Genomic DNA, 26,950 nt, shown 5'->3' with positions numbered 1-26,950 from the left:
TTATTCTTAAATAACCTACAATGAGAAAAAAATTAAACAAAACGAATAAAATGCAACATGATTGGAGATTATGAGAGAACTGATACACGGGCAAAGGAGGAAGGATAAGAATCTGCCTGTGTGCATACTCTCTCAAATCACTTCCTCGCTCTGCATCCAAAATTAAAACAGAATGGAATAAAACGTCATGAGGAATTCACATTACAATTCATGTTAAAATATGTTATGTTCTCATTCTTTACACAATTAAAAAATAAAAACTGCCTACAGCTGTAACACAGACTATTTTTTGGCAAAGTTGATATCCCTCACATACCATTTTGGAAGAGAGAAAACAAAAATCAAAAACAACAAAATCTTCCACTGAACTACCTCCAAAACAATACATTAAAATAAATGATTTCAAGTAACAGATAAGGGAGTTTTTTTTTTTTAATTCCTCTTGGAAACAGTAATCAGAAATGATTAAGTTAAAACCAGATGGAGACACAAGAGCTATGCAGAAAGAACCATAGGTTTTTGTGGCAATGCATAGGGATATATATTGGTTCACATTTACATTGAAAAGTCCCTGATAGAAACTGTAAAATGTTAACAAAAAAGGAGAAAAAAAAAAAAAAAAAAAAAGATTTCACATTCTGTCTGCATATGTAAATATTGTCCAACGTGTAGCATTTCCCCATTGCTCTTGCAAGCCAAGTGTAGTATGGGCTTGACTCGGTCCAGTTCATCTACCTCATGTTTCTCTTCATTCCTCTATCAGAAAACACACACACACACGCACACACACACACACACACAGCCCAAACCACCTTGTTATGGTAGCCTATTTAACACCACATACCTTCCTTTTCAACATCATAAAAACTCAAAGTGGAGTACACATTTCATTCCCTAACAAAAGGCCATGGCTCCACTTATGGAAATCATTTTTCTTTTCTTTTCTTCTTTTTTTTTTTAAATCATCTTTTTTCTTCTTCTATTAAAATATATAATTAATTATACAGAAGGGGTAAAAATACAGACAAAACATTAGTTTGTTTTTTCTCCAAATGATACACAAAGCAGTTTGATATTGAATACAGTAGCTCTAGGAGTGGTGGGTACTCAGACACTCCTTTACAGGCCCTGGTGGCCCAGAATGGGGGGGGGGGCGGGGGGGCAGTGGGAGAGCCAGAGAGGCTGACAGGGACCAACGCATGGACCCCAGACCCTACCACCCAGGAGCAGGAGGACTTGGGGACCCTGAGGTGAAAAGCACAGCTAGAACATGATTGCAGTACACACTGCATAGAGGGCCTCATCCAGTCCACTAGTCCGCCGGCTAACCACGCTGGTCCCCCCAATTCCCAAACCTCCCCCTCGTATCACCCCCTTCACTGGCCTTCTTCTATTCCTCTTTCTTTTTTCCTTTTTTTCATTTTTGTACAAAGTCATTAGCTCATTTCACTCAATACTGTTTTTTTTTATGACAGCTACGAGCACCTGCAGAAACCACTTGCGCTAAAAAGGCATTTCAAAGAAAAAGGGGGGAAGAAATACAGGTGAAACCATAAAACAAAATTTAAAACCACAAAGCAGGCTTTCTAAAATTCATAGTCATCTTCAGCCATATCGATAGCCCAGGCAAATTTTTCTCGCTGAGTTTTGTTGTAGATCTTCTCAATAGGAATGCTCCACTTCTTGCACCTAGAGTGAAGTGAAACAAACAGAATAACGTAAAAGTGCATGAATCATTTATACCAGAACAATCAATTACACATATTCAGTGATGACCTCCAGAACGTATGGATTTTGCCGTTTTCGGGTTTGACAACCTTCCAGATATTTCGCCCTTGTTATCCATTCTTCAGCTTTCTGGCCAGATTTACAGGTTATCAAGGTCATATTCAACTGGGGTTCATTGGCAAAGGGTTTAAGGCATCATTTATGCATTCTGAGAACCACTTTGACAGAATATCTAGTTTTCAAAATATATATTTCTGAATTTGTAGTTTTGCAAACATTCAATTTCGATCAGGGATCATTTAAAATGATGGCATGATTTTTTGGAGCATGCAAAACGGTGTGTGTGTGTGTGTGTGTGTGTGTGTTGTGCAAGGGCACACAAGGGCAAGTCTACGCATATATACATAGGGCTCAGGCTTACCAGGCTACAGAGATGCGCGGGTCAAGATAGTTGAGCTTGGAGGTGCCGAGGGCGATCTGCTTGTTCTCCTCGCGGTCGGTGGCCTGCACCTCCAACTTCATCAGCTGCTCCTCTATCCTCTGCACTGCCTTCTTCTTGACCTCCACAGTCCTGACACACACACACACACACACTTTTGTAATTTTCGTTTTAATCTGCTTTAAATCTTTCATGTCTTCACAAAGGGGCCTCAGACACAACCCAAGAGAGTTGGCAAATGTCTTTTGAATCCAAACGGGCCAGCTGTGGTCCCTGCACTGAAAGGGCACACGCTGAGGCCCGGCTGGGCGCTGTTGCGTTTCATTTGGCACAACTTCTCAAATGCACATTGAGCAAAAACAAGAATTAAAACATTATAAAAAAAAAAAGAAACTCCTGGCTTTAGAATCAAGCCTCAACTTACTTTTTGGCCTTCTCGTCCCTCCTTACTTTGGCGTCCGCCTTGGAACTCTTCAACTCTCGCTTTGCATCAGAAAGCTGGTCCTTTTTAGCATCGATCTGTTTACAGTGGACACACAGTCGACAGAGACAAAACAAAAACGCGATTAAGCATGATTAAACCCTCGTCACAAAAGCAGAACGCAGCCTTCAGGCTCAACGACTGCCCTGACATGCTGCTCTGTTGGCTACGGTGCTCACCTTAGTCTGCAGGTTCTGCATGGACTTCTCAAAGGTTTTGGGGGGCGCCCTCTGGTGGTTGCACAGGATGGCTACAGCTCTGTTGGCGCGGTTGTAGGAGAGGATCTTGGCAGGGAGGTTCTCGTCGGCTAAATAAAGAATGAGCAGATAGTAACAGTTACAAGCAGCAGACACTGGCACCTCGTCCTACGGTGTGCCAAGCCATTAAGGCGAGAGCATGTGGTTTCCCCCTGGAAGTTTCCAGTGTGGCAAAGTGCGTCCAAAAGCCAGACGTGCATGTCTCTCTGCCCTGCCCGCCCCCCCCCCCCCCCCAAACCCCCCGCCCCCTTTTTTTGGCGTGGAGGTACGAGCTGAGCTGTGAAGACAAAAGGGACAGAGCAGGCCAAACATCTGGAGCTGGCTGGGGCTGCAGAGGCCTGTGTTTGACACGCCAGTTCTGAGGAATGCCTTCATTCACCGTCTCAATCATACATCTGACAAAAGCGGTTCTTTTTTTGGTTTAACAGATGGTAGGTCAGATAAAAAACTTGATTGGGAGTGAGGTAATGCAGGGCTAAAGTGTCAGGGTCAAAGGTCACGTGAAGGGTCAGGGCAGCACTTACGAGAAGTCAGCTCCTTGAGCTGCTGCTGCAGGGTGATGGAGGCGTTGTAGGTACGGAACACTTTAGCCGTCAGGCCATCCATCAGCTCCTGAAGGTGCTTGTTCAAAATGGAGGTCTAGAGAATGAAAGGGGGGGAAATAAATAAATAAAACACAAAGTTTATGACAGGGCTTTGTTTCTCCTCCGCTGTTTCACAATGATTTCTGGAAATGTACTTGAAATATTCATCCGATTTAGTTTTCATGGAGAGCGATTATTTGATAAATATGTCCATCTGTTGCTTACGTTAAGGCGGTCAAACAGGTCATCCTCTGGCTGCTTGTTCTCCATGAACAGCTGAAGGTTCTTGAAAACCTGGCACCAAGGACACAGACGTGTCATAAACACAAAACATACTGAACACTCCCTCATTTTATGTGGTTTCGCACATCCTTACACGCCAGTTAGTGCAGCTTGGGTGGGGGGGGGGGGGGGGCAGATACCAACACCAGATGAGCAAGCATCGATCAATTTGAACTTCATATACCATTTTTCACTGGCTAAATGGAATAAAGGGACGCCCTTGACTAGACCTACACAACAGACATCCCAAGGACAACAACAAAAGGCATCCATTATAATTGTGGAAGGTTTGGAGAGACATTCTAGGGTATCCTTCACCAACCCATTTACAAGCCCTTCATTTATAAGGCAATATCCCAGCCCTCACCTATGCAGACAAAAGGGCTTAGACCTTGGATGCTTTCCTTTTAAAACTTTCCTCTCAGAGCAAGAGAACGGTGAGCAGCTGGATGGGCAACAACAAGATGGCAGACATTCCATCTAGTCTGTTTATACCAGATCTCTTGCTTCTTCTGCTGGTGCTGCTCATGTGTACAATAACATAGCACCTCACAAATCATACATACATCGGAGCAGCTCTGTGGATTTTGAACTTAATGTTATGACACATACAGATAGTGATGAAGTCTATTCCTACGCTAGCCTAGTGAGGAGACTCAACTGCCGTGAGCGAGCGAGCGCCAGGCTCCCTCTCAGCTGCTTACCCGCTTCTCCACTGGAACCTTGTTGTAGTATCGGATGGAATCTTTTCCAAGAAAGTCGAACTCCACCACGTACTCCTGGCCGTCCTTCTCAGGGTAGATGTTCATGTGCTCCACCCTGAGCGAGCAGCAGCCAACGGTGTCAGCCGTCTCACCCTCCTCTTTCTCGTTACCAGCTCTCAGAGCCAACTAGGTTGGGACACACACACACACACACACACACACACACACTTACATAACAGTACTCGGATGCATATCAATTTAACGAAACTCAATTGTAACTGTATAGGGCTATTCAGTCAAAGACCAGAGAGACAGTCACAAAGCAACAAACTGTGACAAAGAACATTGAAATAAGAGTTGTCAGAATAGTGGTCCCTGGGACAAAACCAGTTACAAACCCTGATGTTAAGCACAAACCTGAACCTGGCCAGGGCTACCACAGTTAATGCAGTCCTGACAGTGGAGGTGGGAGTGTGATATGGGGTGCAAGAGAGGACATTTGTAGATGGCACCATGAATGCATGTGGATATACCAAAATACTGGACGTCAAGACGACTCCAGAACTTTGGAAAAGAGAGGAATATTCTCTGTCTCTGAACAAAACATGAAAACTAAGACCTGGCCAAGTATGTCTTGGAATCCATTTGGGGTATTTTAAGATGGAAAGGTAGAGCAACACAACACTTTCATAAAAAAAAAAAAAAGCAGCCAGTACTGGTATCCCCCCATGGTGGGGAGAAGGATTGAGTCAGCCATCAAAAGTAAAAAAGGTGGACATACGAAGGATTGGAAAAAAGGGTGTAACAGTAAATCTAAACTGATAGTTTTTAATTTCAGATAACGGCAAATAGCCCACTGATCAACTTTGAAAACTCTTTAATCTAACAGTAATTGAATCAGTTTCATCATTTGACAATGAAGTATCATTGCACAGGGGGGTGCTGCCTTCTGATGTCTAAGGCTACTACGGTCTTTCATTCAGGTCCACAACAACCTCCTCACACTCCCAACAGTCCATGGGCAAGAGGTATATACTACCAGTCAGGGGCTAGTCCAACCCATGCGTTTGAAAAACTAATCAATAACGATCATTGTTCAATTGGCCAGAATAAAAAATGAAAACAGAACGAATACGCGCATCTCAGAAGGACTTTTTAAGCTAAGGATCCTGTGATCGCAGCTGATCAAAGTAGGTTGACACCCATGGCAACTCGGCTTCAAAGACATTAGTGTTTCAAAAAAGGAACGTCTGCACAGCAGACAGAGACCAGAACTGAAGTGTGGGTTTTTCTCCTACTCTGGAATGGTATTAAGGCAAATAAATAAATTAAATAATCTCTACTCTGTGCAAACACACTGAAGTCATAAAGGCAGAGTGGGGGTTGGGACTGTAGTGGTGCATTAGAGGTAACAAGTTAGTCTGAACTTCAATAACTCTGCATCTGGTGGCTTTGTCGTCCCTCCAAATACAGTCCTAGGAGAAAACAAATCCTTTTCCCTGCCTAGAAACCAAGACAATCATTATAGGATCATTTTAAATGTGCAGGTCACTGTTTTGGATGCTTGAAGAAAGCTGTGTCCAAAGAGAGAGCAGTGGAGGATCATGGGATACCTTGTCAATGAAGTAGAGAGCCACGGCTCTCTGACGGATCCTCATTTCTTTGGACTTCCAGTCCTCTCGGTACTGAGCCCGGATGCGATCCACGATCTTCTTCAACCGCCGGGCTGTCTCATACTTCTGCCAATCCTTCTCGCCCTGCGCAGACAAATCACACGGCAATCAGCACACTAACTCTACGTCTTGGGTGCATGCAAGGTAGCAAGTCAAACCTAAAAAGGAAAGGAGGACTGTTCGAAGCAAGAGAGAAAAATAAATTAATAAAAATAAAAAGCTCAAGTAATAAAGCAAAGCAGTAGGAGAGAGAGGAAGGAACAAACAAACTCTCTACAGTCGAAGCCACAAGCACAAATAAAAGAGCAGAAAAACTGAAAAGGAGCGAAAGGGACCACTGGGTAAGGAGACGGAGTAATAAAAAGGGAACAAACGAACAACTCCTCATGGTCATCACCAGATATCCCCTCACGACTCAAGACTAATCATAGACAAGCAGAGCCATCGGGCTCAAACTTTTGACCCGTTTTACAAGCAGTGCTGTTTGGTACCTTGATCCTGGAGCTGGGGTTGAGCATGATGTACTTGATGGATCCCTGGATGTTCTCAGTCCACGACACCAGCCATGTCACTTTGTTGTCATGGCGAACCTCCTTCCACTTGGTGCCAGGGGGAGGCTTGGGGTGCTTGGAGTCTCTGAAAGAGGAAAAATCAAACAAAAGGTCAAGGGTCACTCTTCAGCGCTTCACTGATGTTGAGTGGCAGGTCGATTCCATTGATCAGCTCCACATCAATCCAGTTGGCAGGCACCTACCACATGCCACGCCTGGGAACATTAAAGTTTGTGAAGAATTTAGCTCTGAATAAATCACAGCTATGAACGAAGTCAAAACTATTAATTTAAACCCAAACTATTTCAGTCCAAGAAAATATCAGAGGTTTATGAGCAGTTTAATAAATTGAGATGGCCATTGTCATTACACTCATGTTAAACCAATGTCAGCTGATCTGAAGACAACTGAAACACACATGTTCTTGATCCACTTGTTTGGGCTTTGTATTGATGCAGTCGTCTCACATTTTGACCAGTTTTCTTATTCAAACTGTACTTTCAGTAGTGCCTTGGTCTCAACGAGTCAGCCAAATATAATTGAAATTCCCATCACCAACACAGACCTTAAGACCTTGAGAGGGCACACAATATGCTGCCATTGAAAGTTTGTTCCTTTCTATTATCGTCCCCCCACGCTCATCTCTTAAAATGGCGTTGGAGCCTCGTCTTACTTGCTGCAGTTGACGATGACGTCCTGGGTGCGGATACGGCGCTTAAGCATGCCCATCTTAGGGTGGTCCCCACGGCCGCGGAACAGGCCTGGCGGCTCGATGCGGAAGTTGGCGATGCGCTCGCGGTGGTTGTCCATGATGCAGAAGCCGTATTCCTGCAGGATGCGCTCATTCTCCTCTTTGATTTTCTACACAGAGGACACGACCAACAGATGGGTACAAACGTGGTGACGAATGCGGGAGCAATATTTAGGCCTGTTAACGGCAATGGCTCAGCAAGCACAAAAATACAGAGAGAGAATGTCAAGGAACATAGAAAGAAGTATGGAACAACAAGACTTACCAGTTTCTCCGCTTTAGTCATTTGCTTTCTGGCTTCCGACTGAGCCTTGAAGTACTCGTACATTTCTGTGAAGTTGCACTTGTTCAGATCTGAGATCTTGGCCTTCTCCTCTGATGTCATTTCCTGTGAGGCGAACCCAAGACCAACAATGTAGCAAAGCTGACACTATGATTACATAGGCAGAGCTTTTGTTCTGACAAAATCTGATTTTGGATTTGGATGTTTGAGGATTCACTGGTATTTTTGAGGCACCTTTCTCCAGTCTTTGAAAAAGTTTTTCCGGAAGATGTCCTTGGTGGTGTAATCGTGCTCCAGCATTTTAGAAAAGAAGGTAGCCACTTCCTCAGCGTCAGGACTGAGCTTCATATGCTTGCCTTTGGAGGAAGAGAAAAAAGAAATACAATTTTAAAAATAACTAGAAAATGCATTTCCTGAAGGAAATACCAGTGCATGAAATGCAAAAGTTAAGAAAGGAATAAGAAATGAAAGAAGAGTGAAAGAAGAAAAGAAAGAAGAGTAAAAGAAGGGAAGAAGTGTGGAAGAAAGGAAAGAAGAAAGTAAAGAAGAGTGGAAGAAGGAAAGAAGAAAAGAAAGAAGAGTGGAAGAAGAAAAGAAAGAAGAGTGAAGAAAGTAGAGAAGAGTGGAAGAAGGAAAGAAGAAAGGAAAGAAGAAAAGAAAGAAGAGTAAAAGAAGAAAGGAAAGAATAGTGGAAGAAGGAAAGAAGAGTGGAAGAAGGAAGGAAGATGGAAAGGAGAAAGGAAAGAAGAGTGAAGAACGGAAAGAAGAGTGGAAGAAGGAAAGAAGAGAGGAAAGAAGAGTGGAAGAAGGAAAGAAGAGTGGAAGAAAGAAAGAAGAAAGGAAAGAGTGAGCAACAGTGGCTCTGGATAAAGACAGTAAAGAGGGAAAATATTGAAAGAAGGAGAGAAAAAAAGAGTGAAGCAGAGAGATGGATTGTGAGAGAAAGTAGAGTGAGAGGGATAGAGAGAAAGAAGGGGAGAGAAAAAGTAGTAGAGTATGGAAGGTGTCTTAATATTCCTAGTTATACAGTTGAATGGAGAGGGACAGAGAAAAAAGGAGCCTTGGAACATTGGCACAGGTGTCAGTGAAGCACAGGTGCAAGCCAGTTTAATGACCGTATTATGATGTCATAATGGCCCAATGTAAGTCAATGGGAAAATTTAGATTCGTTTTTCTTTAATATCTTATAAAGTATAAAGTTCAGAAAAATGAAAATTACATAGTATAAGTGTCCTTTACAAGACCTACACAGCAAAGCTTGAACGAAGTTTCTAAGTTAAGCGGTTGGAGCTGAATTATCGCAGAAGTTCGGTAAACGGAATAATAATAAGAAGAAAAAGCCTAGGAATAACAATACAGGGCATTTCATGCACTGTAATAATGAATCAACCATTGCCAAGTCTCCATTGAGGACTGTGTGGGACACCGAAGCACAAGGGTCTAGCAGGAACTGGGGACCGCAGGTGTGGAATGGTTCAATCTATTCAGCGGTATAGGGCTGCGGGAGTTTATTTGAACGAGATGCATGAATCACTCGCTTTAAGGATTCAACAAGACAAGTCGACGAGCATGAAAACAAAAATAAATCTAGTCCTTTGTGGGCATTGAAGTTACTGAATGGAGCTGGAGGAAGAGTGAAGTTTGAGGAAGAGATTCATTGCAATTCATTCTTAAATCACAGAATTTCACACACAGAAAGGCAACATTATAGGCCAAGATTTTATTAGCTTCATTCCACATGTAACTATAAACATGGAAAGGGCCTTACATTAAGGCACACATCCAACTCAGTTAAAAGTTTAAAGGTAAATAATGAAAGACCCCTTGGCCCATATTCACAAAGCATTTTATTTGACTACTACGAGTTGTCTTAAGTTACACTAAAAGTTCCACTAGTTGTTCTCCCCTAAATCCTAATCACAGAGCTTTGTTGCTATACCTGACGTCACATGCTTGCTTTTTAGGGATTCGACATTTGCATTTCAAAACATCGTGATGTAGGATAATAGAAACGGCCATTACCTTGTTTGTTTGAGAGTTGGTCTAAAGTCAAGACTAACAGCTACTTTTAGTGCTAAAGGGCTTTGGGAATTACTCTTAAATTCAAAAAGATTCTCAGTTTAGAGACACCCATTATTTTTTAAGGCGCTCAACTAAATCGGCAAGATAGGAGCTACTTTTCGCCTCATGATGGTTTGTGAATATGTGCCCAGCCCCAGATCAATTAAGAATCAGACGGCAATGTACGATTTAAAAATGCAACAAAACCTTCCTCCTCCTCCTCCAACTCTACTTATCCACAGCATTGAAATCTGCCCCAAAATGGCAAACAGGACCCCTTGAAAATGTTAAGGCTTTGCACAGTGGGTTCCACCTGCCCAGGGCTGCCTCGAGCCTCGGAGAACTGCCCACTGCCACTGTACAGCTGCCACTTACCATCATAATAGAACTTGACGTTGCTGGGGAGAGGCTCATAAGGAGGTGCAAACACCGGCCCTTTGTGTTCCAGAAACTTCCACTTGGAACCATCTGTGGACCTCTCCTCCTCCCACCTAGAGGAAATCAAAAGAATGAATTAAAACACACTGAAGGGAGGGGGAGGGGAAGGGAGACACAAAAAAAAAATTTGTCTTAAAAAGAGAGAAGGCCAGACTTCGTATGCAACTATATGAGCCAGACGTTGCGACCCAGAACTGAAAACATCATCCATATTTTAAGCTTTGCCAGAGGGCTGTAGTCATTACACAACCCAGTCCCCGTTTGCCGGGAGAGGAGTGGAGTGGTGCGGTGCGGCGTACACTCCCTCTTTTTCAACACGACACGAGGCATCTTCAGAGGGACGAGAAGAGAGGAGGAAGACGAAAGGGAAACAAAAAATAAATAAAACCCATACCACTTCCACTTCTCCTCCGGTTCTTTCTTTGCTTTCTTCTTCCCGTCCGCAACTTCTCCCTTCTTGTTTTTGGTCTTCTTTTTGGGCTTGATGTCCTATGAAGAGAAGGAGGAGCGCACACACACACACACACACACACACACACACACACACACACACACACACACACAGAGGAAGAACAGTTAGTTAGTGAAGTGCCAGCCACACAAGACACCCGAGAGACAGATGGACAAACGGCGCGACTTGCCTCGTCTTCCTCCGGTTTCCTTTTCTTTGCCTTTTTGTCCTCCCTATCATTTTCTACTTTGATTTTTTTAGGCTTGTAGTCAGATCTGGGAGGAGAAATACAGGGGTGGGGGTAGGGAGGAACAGAAGAAAAGAGGTTTTTCATCAATGCCCTCCCCTCATGCTAGGCACAGAAAAAAGGATCAGCATCGACCAAGTCTGCCAAGCCACTGAAGCCTTAAAACATTAAGACAACACAACAGAGTGTGTGTGTGTGTGTGTGCGTGTGTTTGCTCACTCATCATCGTCACGTTCGCGCTTCAGGGACTTGGGAGAGTGGTAGAAATCGTCGCCGTCTGGTTCAGATTTGATACGAGGAGGGCTTGAGGGAGAGAGGAAAGACGGAACAAAAGTGTCAACACCAGCACTTCACACAAAGATGGTCTCTGGGGTGATAAAGGTAAATTCCTGATGAAAACAAGTAGGCGTTTAGTGGACTAGGTTCTAACTGGAGTAGTCACTCAAAAGCACACCCAGAGCAGCACTGATGCAATCACTACAAGCGAAGCTGTCTGGAACCCGGTTATTCATCGAATAACCCAAATGTTTTGCACCACGGGCTATTCTAAACGTCTCTTCAATTATTTTTTTCCATCATTTTTATTTTATTTGAATGCTCTTATCAACAAGGAAGGTGGATTGGCTTGCTTTATGCAATGTTTTATTTGTTTAAAAAACAACATTGCAAAACAGGGCGGTACAACATCAAATTATAAAGTGCAACTTTCAGATTAAGAAGGACTCAGCCTATAGTGCTGTTAAACATGGCTTAATATTTTCTTTTTTTCAAGTTTGCTGTGAACATAAAAGTCAGGCCTCTTATTTCAAAAACAATGAACCGTAACAGTTAGGTAACCAATAAAAGGTAAGCCTACTACTTCTGTGCTTTCAGCCAGCTGCCTGTTGACATTTTCAGACAACAGTGAAGCTCGCTTGTTTTGCACAACACAACTTTTAAAGGTAAACTTTCTATTCAGAAGCTTTTTATCATCCATTTCGCCGTATCGCGCTCACCACTCACGCAAACGTAACGTTAGCCTACTACACAGTTTGGGAGGGCAAAAAGAATGTTAATCTTATTTAATGATTTTTTTTTTTTTTGCGTTAATCGCGCAATAAAAAAATTACGGCGTTAAAATGGGTTTGCGTTAACGCCGTTAATAACGCGTTAAACTGGCAGCTCTAGTAATAATTTAAATCATATTTGAAGCTATAGGTCATTGAAATTCACTCACCTGGCAAAGCCATTTTCCTTCTTGATTTTGCCTTCCAAGGACTTCTACAAAAAGAAAGTAGATAGTTAATAAATACATTTAAAAATCTGACTTGAGGTTTGGGTGATTTAATTTATCATTATGATTTTTTTTAAAAGGGGCACACACACACACACACACACACACACACACACCACTTCAATGATCAATGCCTTCATCTGATCATAAATTAAATACATCTGTCTATGAAAAGACAAAGTAAAATGTAGAAAAGGTATATTAAAAAAAAAAAGTAGATTAAAGAAATTAAATAAAACCTTAATGTAGACAATACTCGTTCACAACCACACATTATCAGCAAGGGAGCACCAGCTTGCTTATTGGGTTACATGTAAACATTTTTTAACCGTGCCAGCAGCTTGGTGGCTAGCAGCTCTGCACTTAGGCTTTCCATCTTGCTGGAGAAACAGCTTTGCCCATTTATCCACATAGTATGTATGAAACGTCTATCTATTGTCTATTGGTCTAGACAACTAGGATACTCAACACTTTTGTTATGAGCTTAGTTGCAAACTGGAGTTCGAAACAAGTGGTAACCACATAAGAAACTGACAGGTGCCATGTGGCCTAGCATCTCTTCCTTCTGATAGGGAGCGGGTTTTGGTCTTTAATGATCATGCAGCCATCCTCCCGTGACTCAGTGATGACAGCCCTCTGCCCCACCCTCAGGCCACACGATTACAGGTCACAGAGAGTCATGCATGCCGCAAAACAGGAAGCAGCCAATATCTGTCCTCCCTTAACGCTTCTTGTTACATTTCCACAGCCATGCATGCATCCATCCATCCATGGCTGTTTCTGGTGCATCTACCCTACTAACCCACCTAAGTACTACTACACCCCCCCACCCAATCCAAAACAATCCAAACCACAGCACGCAGCAGATTGGTTATTGTTTACCCCACTGATTTATATATAGCCATTTCAGTACTGAACTACCTGTTCATATCCGGCCTGTCTACAACTATTTCTGTTCCTGCACCGACTTGCATTGGGAGTGACACGCATGTTCATGCAACAAACTGGTTAACACAACAATTCTAGAATGGTAGCTATCTATACACATCTTTGCTCCCAGTTTTTAAAGACGTCACATCCCAAAGCGTACGTTTTTTTACCCCCCATTATAACTGGTTAAAGCAATACAAGGCAGAAGTACTTTATACAGTCTAGACAGAGATTTTCTATTATGTGCGCCAGCTTTCAACATTTAGACACACAGATTTAAAATCTATTCAGGAAATAAACAGTTACAATTAATGAATTCGTTTTTTTTGTTGACCCTCTTTTTCTTGTAGTTATTGAAATAGAATCAATTCTGACATTTTGAGGGTATTCCCCCCCCCCTCTATTGAGTTGAGAAAGATCTGGAAGGTCAGATAAGATTCAAGTCAGAAACGGATGCAAACAACAAACAAACAAACCACACACACACACAAAATGAATATGGGAGGGCTCACCTTCTCATCTTTCCTCTTTTCTTTGTCCTTGAATTTGTCTTTGTCTCGTGGTTTGTCAGAGGAGCCATCTTTGTGCTTCAGCTTGTCTTTGTCTCTGTGTTTCTTGTCTGAGAAGTCCTTTTGCTCGCTGCACATTCCCCAAGGAGTTTGGAAGAGGGGAAAAAAAAAATATTATAGCAGGATCGACAAGAGAGAGTTGGGCCCTGTCCGGCGTACAACTGAAGCTAAGATAATTAATTTAGCTCGCTAAATGAGAACAGGTCAAGCCTGTCTGGCGACGTGAGCTAAGATAAAAAATCCTCAGGTTAAATTGTCCCAGGCTAAAAATTGCGTGTGCATGTCCTGCTTCAAAAGGCAGGATAGGTCGATCACCAAAACCATGATTTTTTAAATTGAAGCAATGAAAATATATTGTGTGTGTTTCTCTTTTCTTATCATGCATCCAACTTTTGTACAAAAATGATATACTGTGAGGTAGACTTTATTAACTACTGCACAAAAACTAGACACATTTGCAAAACTATACGTTTGCAATGATGTAAGTTGCATTTGTTGATGACGTATGGTTAATAACATCGTGATTGTAGAAGGGACATAAAATCAAGATCTTAAACAACTTTCGCCAATATCTCCATAATGGAGATGGTTATGTGCTCAAATTTCCTGGGATCAAAGAAAACGTTAGTATTCATGTGCAAACTAAAAATCACGTCTCAGGCTGAGCATGAAAGTTATTTCGGGTTTATCAACTGTACCAATGTCTCAAGCTACTAATAGGCTACCACTGTCATATAATTATGAGTGCTTTGTTCTCCGCATCGCCGACATTACAAAATAAATTAAACGAGGTGGTCTTCTAAATTAATCATTCCTTGTCGGGTGGATCGGTAGCGTTCATACAAGAACTCATCATGATGGAAAAATGGATCTTCTTAGAGATCGCAAAGAACTTTTCCTACGCTAATCAAACTATAATATCCTTGCCAATGGGATCCCTCCTTTTGGCATGGGTGTGGCAAGTTTAGCCAGCTAAACTTTGGTTAGCTTGCCCTGGAGCAGGTTAGTGCTAAGCGATTGGTTACCATGGTTATTAATAAAAAGTTGCTTCGCCGAACTGGATAAATGGCTGTTGTCTGTTTTTTTGCCTGGAATTTAGCTTGCTAAACCGCTTAGCGAGCGTCGCCGAACAGTACCCTGGTTGTTCTACCCGGCAACAACATGGAAACATCAAAACCCTAAGGAGACCATATGTTTGAGGAACTAGAACAGTACCATAAAACAACATGCACGCACACACACACACACCCGTCTTAACTAGAGTGGGCACATCTGTGTGACGGTTGTGTGTGGGTGGCCTTGTTACGTTCATGCGGACACACACACGGAAACGTGAACGTGTCTGTAGTTCTACACGAAAGGTGGACTGAAAGCCATGGTCAATGAAGACCAAATAAAACGTGTTCGTGTTTGTTCCCGAGACGAACCATTTAGAGCCTGCTAGCTACTTGATAGCCTGCTAGCTACGTTATAGCCTGCCTGAGTAAGAGCCAGCATAGAGGCTCGAGTATCTGCAGCCAGAGCCTTATATACATTCCCATCTACGGCTCTGGTGAGAGCCTTGTTCCCTAACAAGTTACCCAGCACGGTAGAACCAACGGTGATTGGTCGCAATGTCCCTCAAATTAAGTTAAATAGAATTACGTTTTGGCCAGTCGCTGCGTTTCAAACTGGTGTAACATCTTGTTACGGGTAGACAGACAGGCTAGCAGTAGCTAGCAGCAAGTAGCTACAGAGATACGACAGCATCTCTGGTAGCTAATTTCGGCTTGCGCTAACTAACTTGGTGTTAGGTAAACAACTTCATGAAGACTACGCTACGCGACTCAGGCCCTAAAGACACATTGTACGTTCAGTCTATTAGTTTCTTTATTGTGCGTTCCCAGGCCCTTTGACCATTTAATCACGCCTGGTGTGATCTCAAAGTGCTGGCATTTGGCCGATCGGTAAGGAGTTTGATGTGCGCTAGGTACAATGATCCAAATACTTCTTTGTAATTCGCCTTTATTTGTGACGTGAAAACATTATACCTAAATGCTTTCGTTTCACCTCGCCACCCAGAGGCAGACAAGCAGCCCAGCACAGCCACTAGACGTAAAATAAACTCTTGATTCAGGAGGTGTTATACGTGCTACTCGAAGAACAGGAGAAGCCTCACTGGGCAACATGCCGAGCAGCTGTGCTTCCTGCACTATAATGTTCTCTTACTTAATTGGCAATATTAGGCTGGGGCATTAAACCAGCCTATGGTTCATTTCAAAGTAGTTCTACAGTGATGTTGTACTCATTTCTCAGGGAGTGATTTTATTTTTTAATTGATGATTATTTATTGATTGATTTATTAATTTTTTCCCAGTTTGATTCTACGTTAAGTTATTCTAAGTTAAGTTTGGCTTTATTTTACAAATGCTGCTGGCAGCTCCCTGTACTTAAAATGTTTACTATTAAAAACACTTAATGGAAGTTCGAGTCAGTGTGTGCCATTTTTAATTTATTTGAGAATTTGATTTTTTCTATTTATCGGTTGCACATATCGGTTATTGGTTATCGGCCTCCCATTTTCATAAATATCGGTATCGGCCCTGAAAAAAAAACATATCGGTCGGGCCCTAGTATAGACAGAAGGCAGAGCCAGACAGAGAAAGCAGAGAAAGAAAAGGTCTCAAAGGGAAAAGATAAATACAGATCAGAAGAGTAGGGCACATATAAGATGGACGAGCCTGGAGCCGTCTCTGTTTACGTCATTCTATACTGCTGACACACAAGTCTGGTGCTTATGGGCCAATCCAAAAACCATCAACTTGGGCCTTCATAACATCTAAATATTTTAAGCACAGCCCCGATGTACAGATAAGGGGGGAAAGTAATGTTTTCAAGCGGTTTCAAAGCAACAGAAGCAGCTCTGTTTAATTCAACGGGGTCGATTACAGCCTTCTTATACTGATCTCTTACACTCACCAGAAAGGGTTGGCTGATACAGTATGCAAAATGATGCAGCCAAAATCACAGATATAGGAGATCACCACTACACAGCAAAGGGGTAAGTTAAAATCACTGTACAGTCTTTTTCTTTTTGTTGTTTAGCACAGCACAACAAGCAATGTCTCCTTTATGCACCAACAAGACCAATTTGAGGCTGACCAACTGCATTTGCATTATCTACATGTATCTGTGTGGTCACAGTACTCCATATTCAGCATGACAACCAGAAGAGAGGAGGCCAATTTAGCAGCGAAGCACTATGGTCTAGCTACCTGAAATAACAGTCTAGTGGAAAAGCTATACCCTGCCATTGTTATCCGCCTTCACATCGGCCCTCTCGCTGCCAAGTGTAACAGAGGGTTTCAGTGTCTCCATCATGATCAGATAGCATGTAATGGCAAAAAAAGTTGTACATCCAACCTGGGGGCATTGTAATCCGGTGTAAAATGAATTTGTGTTTAATCATCCTGTGGTCACATCATAATGCAAAGAGATTACGAGGATACAAATACAATGATGACCATCCAGTGTTACCTTTACGGTCAGTTACAGTGGATCAATGTAAAAACGGTTGGTGACCATACTCAGATATTATATACGAAAATGAATAGTGCAACCATTACCAATGCCCTCCAAGATTTCAGCAGATACACTTCACTGTTGCACAATTTGTCATTATGAGCTGCTAGCTGGCCTATTTGAGCTCTGTTTAAGAACTCTAAATGGCTAGTTACGAGTTCAGTAATGTGATCCCATCAGGGGGTCCAGTTGAAAGACGATGAGTGGAGAGAAACTCACTGCACACCCTCAGCTGAACGATGTGTGAGCGCACATGATGTGCTTTTGCCTCCTGCAGTGTCATTGTTTGCATGGGCTAGGAGAGAGGACATGGCTGCAGTACAGTTTCAGCCTCGTTCGGACAAGGATCTGCCAGTTTCACTTGAAGCGGTCTTCGCCTTCTAATACCGATAAAAGTTTCTTCCCCGCACACAGGAATATAAGTGAACATGAGGTGTGGTAATGTCAGTTGTGACAGCAACTACAAAAGGAAGACAAGCTGATATAAAGGCTGCCTCTCTAAGCTCATGCACACAGCCCGACCTGTCTCCGTCTGGAGGTAAAAGAAAAGAATGACCAAAGATAAGGCTCAGGCTCAGACAGAAGGGGAGGAACAAGAACATGGCAGAGAAAGAAAAAAGAAGAAGTAGTGAGCAGAAGGGAAATGGGGAAAAATTAAAGCAACCACGCAGAAAGAAAGTAAAGGGTGGGGAAAGAGGAAGAGAAAGTTACTGACAAGAAAAAGGGCGGGCAGCCATACCTGTTGCTGTGCTTTGATTTCTCACGCTCCTTGTCCTTCTTATGATCCTTGTGTTTATGTTCTTTGTCCTTATTCTTCTCTTTGTGTTTGTGAGAATCTGTCAAACAGAGACGTGATTACATTACACCAAGCAAATCTGAACTCTGCCCCAATACTCATCATTCAGCCAACACCCATCACCCACTCCTGCCTGGGACAATCTCTGGTAAAAGCACAGGCAACAGGCCCTGAGCGAAGTTTTCATTAAAACTCATAACTTCGGTGAATGCAACACTTAATTACCTGCAGACCCTGAATTTTGAAGACTAAATATGCTCAAGGTACTCATTTTGGACTAAATATGGCATTGAAGAGCACACAATTGTGAAACATCCAAGCCTCTACTTCCACAGACAAAAGAGCGTCCTGAAAGAACTAACTCAAGGAGGGCTGCATTTGACAAGTGCCAAGCCAGAAAGAGAGAATGAGAAAAAAGAAAAACCCACACAGGACCAAGGAAGATGAGCGGAGCCATGAGCTCATGACTTCTGTAAAGCTCAGCAACCATGTGCACTGCCTGTTATTGTTTTCGTCTGGCTGTGGCCTACTTTCCACAAAGTGTTCTTGAGCACCCTCATGCAAGCAGGGCAGTGGAAAAGGACACAACGGATGTTTGCATACAGGTATGGGCATATCAATAGTAAAACAGAAGACAATCTACAGCTTACTTCAAATGGCAAGCACACAAGTAAAACAAAAAAAAATGAAAATGCAGTGTGGGGAAGAAATGCCCTCTGGCTGAAGGAAGTAACAGGGTCCTATACATCCCTCACACCTGTGTGCCAAACTCACCTCAGACCTCTGAGCCAGATTGCCAATCCTCCTAGTGGAGGGGAGGGGGGGGAACAACCATTCATTTTCAACACTGGTGACCTAACTTTAAATACCCTCTTATAATGTAGAAGAGGGTGTGAAGTAGGAGTGCCAACAACTAACAGTAGTATAGACAAGGGCTGGGCAATATGGTAAAAAAAAGAAAAAATAAATGGCATGCCGTCTTAAATCTAAATAATCAAAATAAGGCTAGCTACCATATTTAGGAGTACAAAGTAGGCTGAAAACTCATCACTTAATATGTTTTAAAGGCAGCTATGCTATAAGAGCACTGTCATACTTAATTTGACTAGTTGTTGTGTTTTTCACCCTTGACCTGCATCCCCGTCCCCCTCCTATAGCAACACTTTGGGAACCACAGCCTTGTATGATCATATTACTTCAAAATATGAATAAGCGGCAGCATTCTGAGGTTGACATTTGGATTTGAAGGGTGGGCAACTTAATTCAGCACGAGTAGATCATATTCAATACCTACCTGTCTGCCAAAGTCAGGGCTTGAGACTAACTTTTTGGCTTAGGAGCACTGTGCTCCTAACCCAGAAAAGGTGGGAGCACCAACAAATATCTAGGCGCACCACTATAAAAAAAGTTGGCCAAACCAATTAATACTACTATTGATCAATGTTAACAACCTGGAATGACATGTTTGAACAGATTATAAAAGGAGAGGCATGACTTGCTTAGTTAAAGGCCTACATGGATAAGTGGAAAATAATTGCATGGTATTTTAGGAGGTTTAGATGGTAGGGGAAGCAGGACAAATCACACTATTTGTTATAACCAAATTATTTTATATTCAGAAAAACCAACAACGTTCAGTCAGGTAATTAGACAGAGAGGAGACGCTGGACTCCGATCTCCTGGCTCTACGTCCAGCTCTGAACCCACTTCCTTTTTTTTTCCGGTGGCTCCCTGGGTGTCGACGTGCTTGGTACAGGTTCCTCCATGTGCTCGGCTGCGCCCGGTACATGGAGGAACCTGTCCGTGGCCGTGGGAAGGTCTTCCACATAGCTATCGGGCGTACATGTAGGCTGGTCAGAGTTTTCTGACCAGCCTACATGAACCAGAGTTTTCTCTCGAGAGGCTTTGGTGAACAAATCTCTTATATAACGCTTCATCTTGGCAGGTTCAGGCTGTGCTTACTGACCTCGAAGCGATTTTGTGTGGTACACGGCGCTCTGTCAAAATGTTTTGGTACGACTTTGGTAAACAACAAAGCTTGCAGCATTACGGCAACTGTATATAAACCTTCGAACAGCGTTGCTCTCTATCCATTAAATAGAGAATGTATTTCACGTATGTGTAGAACCTATTTAGAATGGCTGAACTTACATAAAACGGCAGTGAAAGAGCCAAGAAACTGGAGGCAAACAGTACCTCTGCCTCAATGAGAGGAGTGTGTGGGAGCATATTAGCATGCTAACGTTATAATTCTTAGCAGCGAGGCTAGCTAGCTGCTATGTGTTTCAATGGATTTCTGGTCTAAGCGTTAGCTGAGACCAGAAATCCATTGAAACACTTAGCAGCTAGCTAGAGTATTGTAGTTAAGACCTACAATACTCTGCACCATTTTGAGAGTTATTGTGTTATTGTGAATACGCTAAAGTTTGATTTAGCGGTATCAGACTGTCTTTTTTGCATGTAGGGTCAATAGTTTTCTGCGAAAACGGACAGAATTCGCGGAATGGACCATTTGAAACGGAATGGACCATTGAAAATGGAATTGCACCTTTTCAAACGGAAACATCATTTTGTGCATCAAAATCGCCCAAAACCCCCTGTATTTTACCCTGTAAGACTGAATTTCTTTCAAATAAACACAACAACGATCGCAACAATGAACAAACATTAAATGAAGAACAAAAGCAGTCATGAAATTTCACGTCTGCGCTGAACTCTGCTCCGGACACGCCCCCCTTTTCAACGGTTGTCACATTCATTTGCTCGTCTTCCCAATCGCATTTAAAACATAAAATGTTAAAGTCTTCTGTTCTGTTGATGGCTGGCAAACAACAATCTAAGAAGGGCACGTATTATTCACTGAGTTACCAAAGCAGTCTTCTTCAAATCATAATCAGCTAACTGCATTACGTCATTGGAATTGAGTCAGAGTAGTTTATTTGTTCCTGACTAGGGATGCAAATTATCGATTAATTCATTAATCATTAGTTGATAATCTTATCGATCGACTTTCGATTAATTGATAAGCGGCGTTTTTCACCTGAGTTTCAGTGCTTCAATAGGGCCTTTACAAATATCAGCTAAATAGTTGAGTTATTCTATTACATTACATTATGATAATTATATTATATTCTATTCTATTATACATTCCTCAAGTAATTATGCATTAGGAAAAGAAAGCAGAAAAGTTTTTTTTATGGTATAACAAAATACATTCTTTAATTTAAAACAAAGAAATAAATTATGGACTGGCTCAGTTCTTGCATTTGAAACAGACATAAAAAAAAAAAGAATAGAAGAAATGAAATAGCGAGCCAAACAGAATATTATTGAGCCTATCTTGTAACTATATATGTAATCTTGTATCTAACTTGTGGATAGATTATGAAGAAACTGCATCTAGGCTATTACAAGCTAAATTTAACTCGCGCTCACGTTAGTGAGGGATAGAGTAGTTACATTCTTAATGGCAAGCCATCAGGCAAGGGTAAGCTAGCCCGCTAACGAGCTAGGTATCTAATATCATTAAGCCTGAGTGAGCTAGTCCGCTATCAAGCTAAATAGCCAACTCAACTCTTACTTACTTACTAACTCTCATGAGCCAAACTCGCGGGCACACGTTAGCGCGGGAGTAGACAGAGATATTCATATTCATAGCAAGGTGAGCTAGCCCGCTAACGAGCTAGGTAGCTAACTCTATGAAGTCTAGGTGAGCTAGCCCGCTAACGAACTAATAGCTAACTTGAGTTTTAAGACTACAGTCTTAACTCGCGGCAGTAACCAGGTGAACTGGTGGTGCCATGCAGGACAGCAGCATGCACAGTGTTCAAATGATAACTGAGTGAGCTATTGGAACTATTGTATTTCAATACCGCATTACACAGACAACATTTGACTTCTTTACCTGAATTAACAATGTTGAAGTGGTCCCACACCGCACTTCTTCTCGCTCGCTTCATTTTGTTTTCAACCGGTCTCTCGCGCTAGCGCCCTCTAGCGATTAATCGTGATTAATACAATTTGATCGAGCAACCTCTTAATCGACAATTAATCTAAAGTCGATTAATCATTTGCATCCCTATTCCTGACAGGGGACTAGTTTGTCAGCGGGGCGTGGATCTTTATTTTTAGCGCTCATGACTTGGTTCTGCAGCCCATTATCTAGGCGCAAGCCTTACATTTTTGCTTATTTCTATAGGCGCACACGTGCGCCGGTGATTTCAAGTCGCACCGCCAAAATTCCAGTGGCATGTGCGACCAGATCAGTCGCAGTATCAAGCCCTGCAAAGTGAACGCTACAATCTCAACTTTGCACTTGAAGCCAAAATATTCTAATAATATATTCAATATTTGCGGCATGAAAGTGTGTGTGTGTGGACCATCCCTGTGAGAAACATTTGACGATTTAAAAACGCACACTTTTCAAGCATTCTGAGACTAAAAGGAACACTGATATGCCCAATTTACTGGGGCTGGCTAGGTTGTTTTGCAGCTGTAGCATGGGCCATTACTCAAGGAACAGTCTACAACTAAACAAGATTGTCGCAATGACACTACGAGATGATCAAATCCGATACATCGTCTATTTGTCTGCATCAGCAAGAGGTGCTTTGGGTGCACAGCTCTGCCCCAGCTACTTGCCCTTGAAGTAGTTGCTAGTATTCACTTTTACCAACTCCAGAGGGGGCTTAAGATGGGGATGTTTCAGATATTACATCCTCCTCGTAGCAATAGAATAACTTGATTGGCTGGTCACCATACATACAGCACGCACAAGCTACATTACACTCTCTTGATATTAAGAAAACGGTAATTTCTGATGACTAAAATGCCTTCAAATATATTGATATTTTCAATATTCCACCCACCCCAGTACTACAGTGGACTATGACAGATATGCACCCAAGCTATCCAAACGCATTATTAAAACGGCAAGGAACCTTTTCTATTTTGACATTAAATCTGGTCGGTAACACTTACTACTGGCCAAACCACACATCATTTGGGCTTTTATTCAAATATCTATTTGGCTCAAACCAACATTATTAATTCTATTTATTTGCTTTGTTGCTGATTGAAATGTATTGATAAAAAAAGGGGGTCTCTTCCCACCACTATAGTGCATCACCCGTTTATGTTCACCAGAACCTCTCTTAAATTCAGCTGTGTGTTTATCCAAAGGAGCACTCTGCTTTGAGACAGCCGTTAGTGCGGTACACTAGATTGGGTTTACTGAAACTGTAGAGGCCTGCAGGCACTGTTTGCAGGGTGAAGAGGCCAACATGAAAGGAGGAAGGGAAAGGCTGAGTAGAGTGCCCCACTGCTCCCTGGGAAGAAGCAGTGCCGAGAGCAAACAGAGGTAAGAGATGGAGGATCAGGAAACTATGGTTTTTCAAAATGTCATGTAGACCTATCGGTTATTCTCAGAACTGGCGATCTGGACACAAGACAACTGGAAAGGGGAACAATTACCTAATTTGAGGTTATATGGGGGGCATTTTATTGTTCTTAATACATTTAAACATGTTCCATGTGCACCAGCCCAGGTGTTTAAATAAACAAGTCACAGCCATTAGAAAACTAGCAGGAGAGAATTTCCTGCAATAGGCCACAGCATGATTAACAGGACAGAGGCCAATTTTAGATTGACAAACTGCTTTGAGTTTATTTACTTTAAATCTAGACTCGACCAGAAAGATGACAAGCTGCTCTGAACTTTACGAGAGGATGCCACAGTACAGGTTGGAAGGCAAGAGAACATAAGGATGAATAACTTGCATTTGTGGACAGCACCCTCTAATGGCTGTAGGCACAACACACTTGCACTACCTCTTAACAAGGGGACATTTAGAAGATCCAGTTCCAGAACGTAGCACATCAAGTGCCACTGCCCTCCTTCACTACTACAATCATTACAAAGAAAAGCCTGAACCAGGTTAGGGGGGTTGAGAGGCAACATGTCTTTGAAATGTAGCAGCATGGCTGCCAGGTACGTAAGACTCAGGTGCTGATAGGCCAGCTATTTAACACAGCATGGCCTGCGCCAAGGTCCTTATAGGCAAGCCTCGCCACTCAGCAGCCATCTTGGTCATGCCCCCGGTTAGCTATTTCAGGCAAACAAGATCATGCTCCTTTCTAAATTAATGGTGAAAGATCTGCAATCCAACACAGGATGGTCAGACAGACATTTAAAGTAGGCTAGATCACACAAATCTGCATTTAAACCTGACAAACCTTAATTTTTTCACACCCCATTTAAATAAGGCCAAGAAGAGGTATTAGGTATTACTTTTCATGTTGACTTTTTTTTTTTTTTTAACGGTGCACGCACCTAATTTCGCAGTGTGGCAATTGCTTTTGGAAGTTTCAGGTGAGGCAAAATATCAGTTATGCCTTTTCCAACAATTTGATTGGCTGTTCATAATACAGGGCTGGACATCTAGTTACAAATCTACCATGTTAAGTGTTACCTACTCCCCCATTCATTTTCCTGACCGTGATTTCATCTCATCCCTTATAATGTCTATGCCTGCGCATAGCATCACACATACTGTGATGGCAGGGACACGGAGTGCTCGGAGAAGCTTGTTTGCGCAAGTCATGGTAAGGGAAGTGGCCACCAGAGGAAGTGCCAGACAGGCCCAATAGGGGGGTAGTTTGAAACAATCCAAGAAATTCAGTTCAGGCATCAGGGTCCTGATTATGAGATCCTATATCTAAAACTTTGAAAAACAGCCCAAAACACGACATTAAAAACATATTTTTACAGCACTTAAGCCAAGATTTACTCTGCACACAAAATAGACTGTGGCTTTAATCAACCTCCTCCATTCTGGATGCGTCGTCGTCACCACCCTCCAAGGATGTCATATCCTCAACGGGAGCAGCAACATTCAAAACTTAACATTAAAATCAGATATCTTTACACTTAAACTAACTAAAGTGAGGGTTTAAAAAAAATAACATCAAAGTGACAGTAAGCCATGAGTACATTAGTTATTTATTTTAAACGCAGATACATGCTTGTTGGATCACCTCTACTAAAAGGATCTAGCACTACAACTGACAAGGAAAGCACATAGGCCAAAAGGTCTCCCCCCTACAAATCAGAAAGACTGAGTGCTACAGCTGGGAGTTCTTATGACTCTTCTCAGTCTCTCCACCACTGCTGGCGCTTCTGTGAATCAACTAACAACTAGATGCATTAGAATAGTGCAAACATGTTCAAGCGCTAGTGAAATGCGCTTGCAAGAGCTGTAATATTGAAAGGACAAGCCATAAACTAGTTTAAAAAAAAAAAAAAAAAAAAAAGACACATTTAACTGGAAGAGTTACAATGGCGTGTCAATTAATGAAAAAGTATAAAGGCTACATCATTGTGCACGCCTTTAATATGGGCTTGCAGTATTGGGGTATGGGGTGCACTTTGTTAAAGATAATGGTATTACCCTTTCCACAGAAGAATGGACAAAACATTTTAAGAGTACTGTAGGTGAAATTTACAGCAATGAGAGACCAGCAACAGCCTAGGTAGAGATACGTTACAAATGTAAGAAACTCCAAATATGCTAGTTAAAGGTTCCTCCTTTAATTAGTTGTGAACACACCGTTCCTTAACTACATCGGTTAGCCCGTGACACCACATATCACTGTTCTTAAATGGCTGTGGCCGTCTACTTCTCACTTCAGAATCATATTTGTCAGATTTTAAAAGTCGTCCAGAATAACCCATATGTAATGTAAACGTGATCTGATATATGGTATAAAATAGTACGGTTATATCTTAGGCCCGAGCCCGAGGACCGCGTTTCAGATGGTACCACACGCTACTCCATGCTTCGCCTCCATATCACGTCGATCTGCACTTAATGTGCTCTACGTTCAGACCGCTAGGCAGGGAAAAAGAAAATGGCGCAGAGACTAAGTCCTCAACCCCCAAACCTCTACTTTCAGCAGCAGAATAAGACCACTGTTGGCAACCCGTAGTCCAAATCAAAGCACTTTTCGTAAAAAGTATCTCTGGTTCTGTGTGATTTTGTATTCACTTTCAAATAAAATGCGGTTTAAATGAGCTTTTAAAGGCTTCAATTTGAACAATAGACGCTTGTCAGTGAGCGAGAGGGGACTTAGTCTCTGAGACGCCATTTCTGTCCTTAAAAACTCAGTCTGGATGGCTAGGTTAGCTAGCTGAAGAACGGACAATCACAAACGTCATGTTATAAACACTTGTTTGTGGAGACAAGGATGTTGTTAGATTGATACTTACCATTATACCTGGATCCAGAATCGACCTGTAAGATAAAACATATTTGGCGGTTTTAGGTGAGCCATATCAGTGGGTTGCTAACTTTGAACTTGCTATCAAGCTAGCTCGTCAGCTAATGTTGAATAGCTAGCCATCCACCTTACAGGGTTGCAAATGGTTGATGAAATGGCTAAAGCTACAACTCCTCAAAAAGTTCTCAGTACAACACTGCTAAGACAAGGCAGTCCTCAGTGCATACAAAACAACTCCATCATTACTTTAAAGTCGACTTACTACTAACGATTAGTTGTCAAGTAAATTAATAAACAGCACGCCAAGCGAACTAGATATCTAGCTAACTGACTTCTTGGACAAACGTTAGCCAGCTAGCCAGCTCGCTTTGCCAGGTTGTAAGCTATTGCTTGTAGGGGCAATTAAAACAGGGAGCTAGCCACAATAACTACATTCACCATAGGACAATGACATGACAAATTATGATAAATGTTACCTGGGAATGGTTGTGGGCATTGTCCCCACTCATTTCCAACGACCTTACTTTTTAAAATCAAAGTTAAAATTATGTTAGAGTAAAACGCCGGCGAAGAGCTGTGGGCAGAATGAAGAAAGATGCAGTTGTGTAACAAGC

The 26,950-nt window shown here is 42.2% G+C and overlaps 1 protein-coding gene across 1 annotated transcript; it reads right to left on the bottom strand.

Moving 5' to 3' along the window:
- Nucleotides 1-26,950, bottom strand: top1a (DNA topoisomerase Ia). The gene is made up of 21 exons (XM_080845821.1): nucleotides 26,813-26,950; nucleotides 26,326-26,350; nucleotides 18,003-18,099; nucleotides 13,646-13,772; nucleotides 12,147-12,190; nucleotides 11,150-11,233; nucleotides 10,874-10,958; nucleotides 10,627-10,721; nucleotides 10,170-10,285; nucleotides 7,968-8,089; nucleotides 7,716-7,838; nucleotides 7,373-7,560; nucleotides 6,640-6,784; nucleotides 6,089-6,232; nucleotides 4,476-4,661; nucleotides 3,715-3,783; nucleotides 3,430-3,544; nucleotides 2,828-2,955; nucleotides 2,592-2,686; nucleotides 2,150-2,299; nucleotides 1-1,689 (listed from the first exon to the last, which is right to left on the bottom strand). Exons 1-21 carry the CDS (start codon nucleotides 26,843-26,845, stop codon nucleotides 1,587-1,589), a joined length of 2,274 nt encoding a protein of 757 aa, XP_080701947.1. The 5' UTR covers nucleotides 26,846-26,950; the 3' UTR covers nucleotides 1-1,586.

This window comes from Sprattus sprattus, assembly GCF_963457725.1.
Source record: "Sprattus sprattus genome assembly, chromosome: 10".
NCBI lineage: Eukaryota > Metazoa > Chordata > Actinopteri > Clupeiformes > Clupeidae > Sprattus > Sprattus sprattus.
Note: the sequence above shows the minus strand (reverse complement) of the source record. Positions and strands in the feature narration are given on the sequence as shown.

Excerpts from the sequence above, each read along its gene's own strand:
- top1a (XM_080845821.1), bottom strand. The coding sequence starts at position 26,845 with ATGAGTGGGGACAATGCCCACAACCATTCCCAG. Across the intron at positions 7,839-7,967 it reads TTTTCAAAGACTGGAGAAAG|GAAATGACATCAGAGGAGAA; the intron begins GTGCCTCAAAAA and ends TTCGCCTCACAG. Across the intron at positions 4,662-6,088 it reads CTCTCTACTTCATTGACAAG|TTGGCTCTGAGAGCTGGTAA; the intron begins GTATCCCATGAT and ends GTCCCAACCTAG.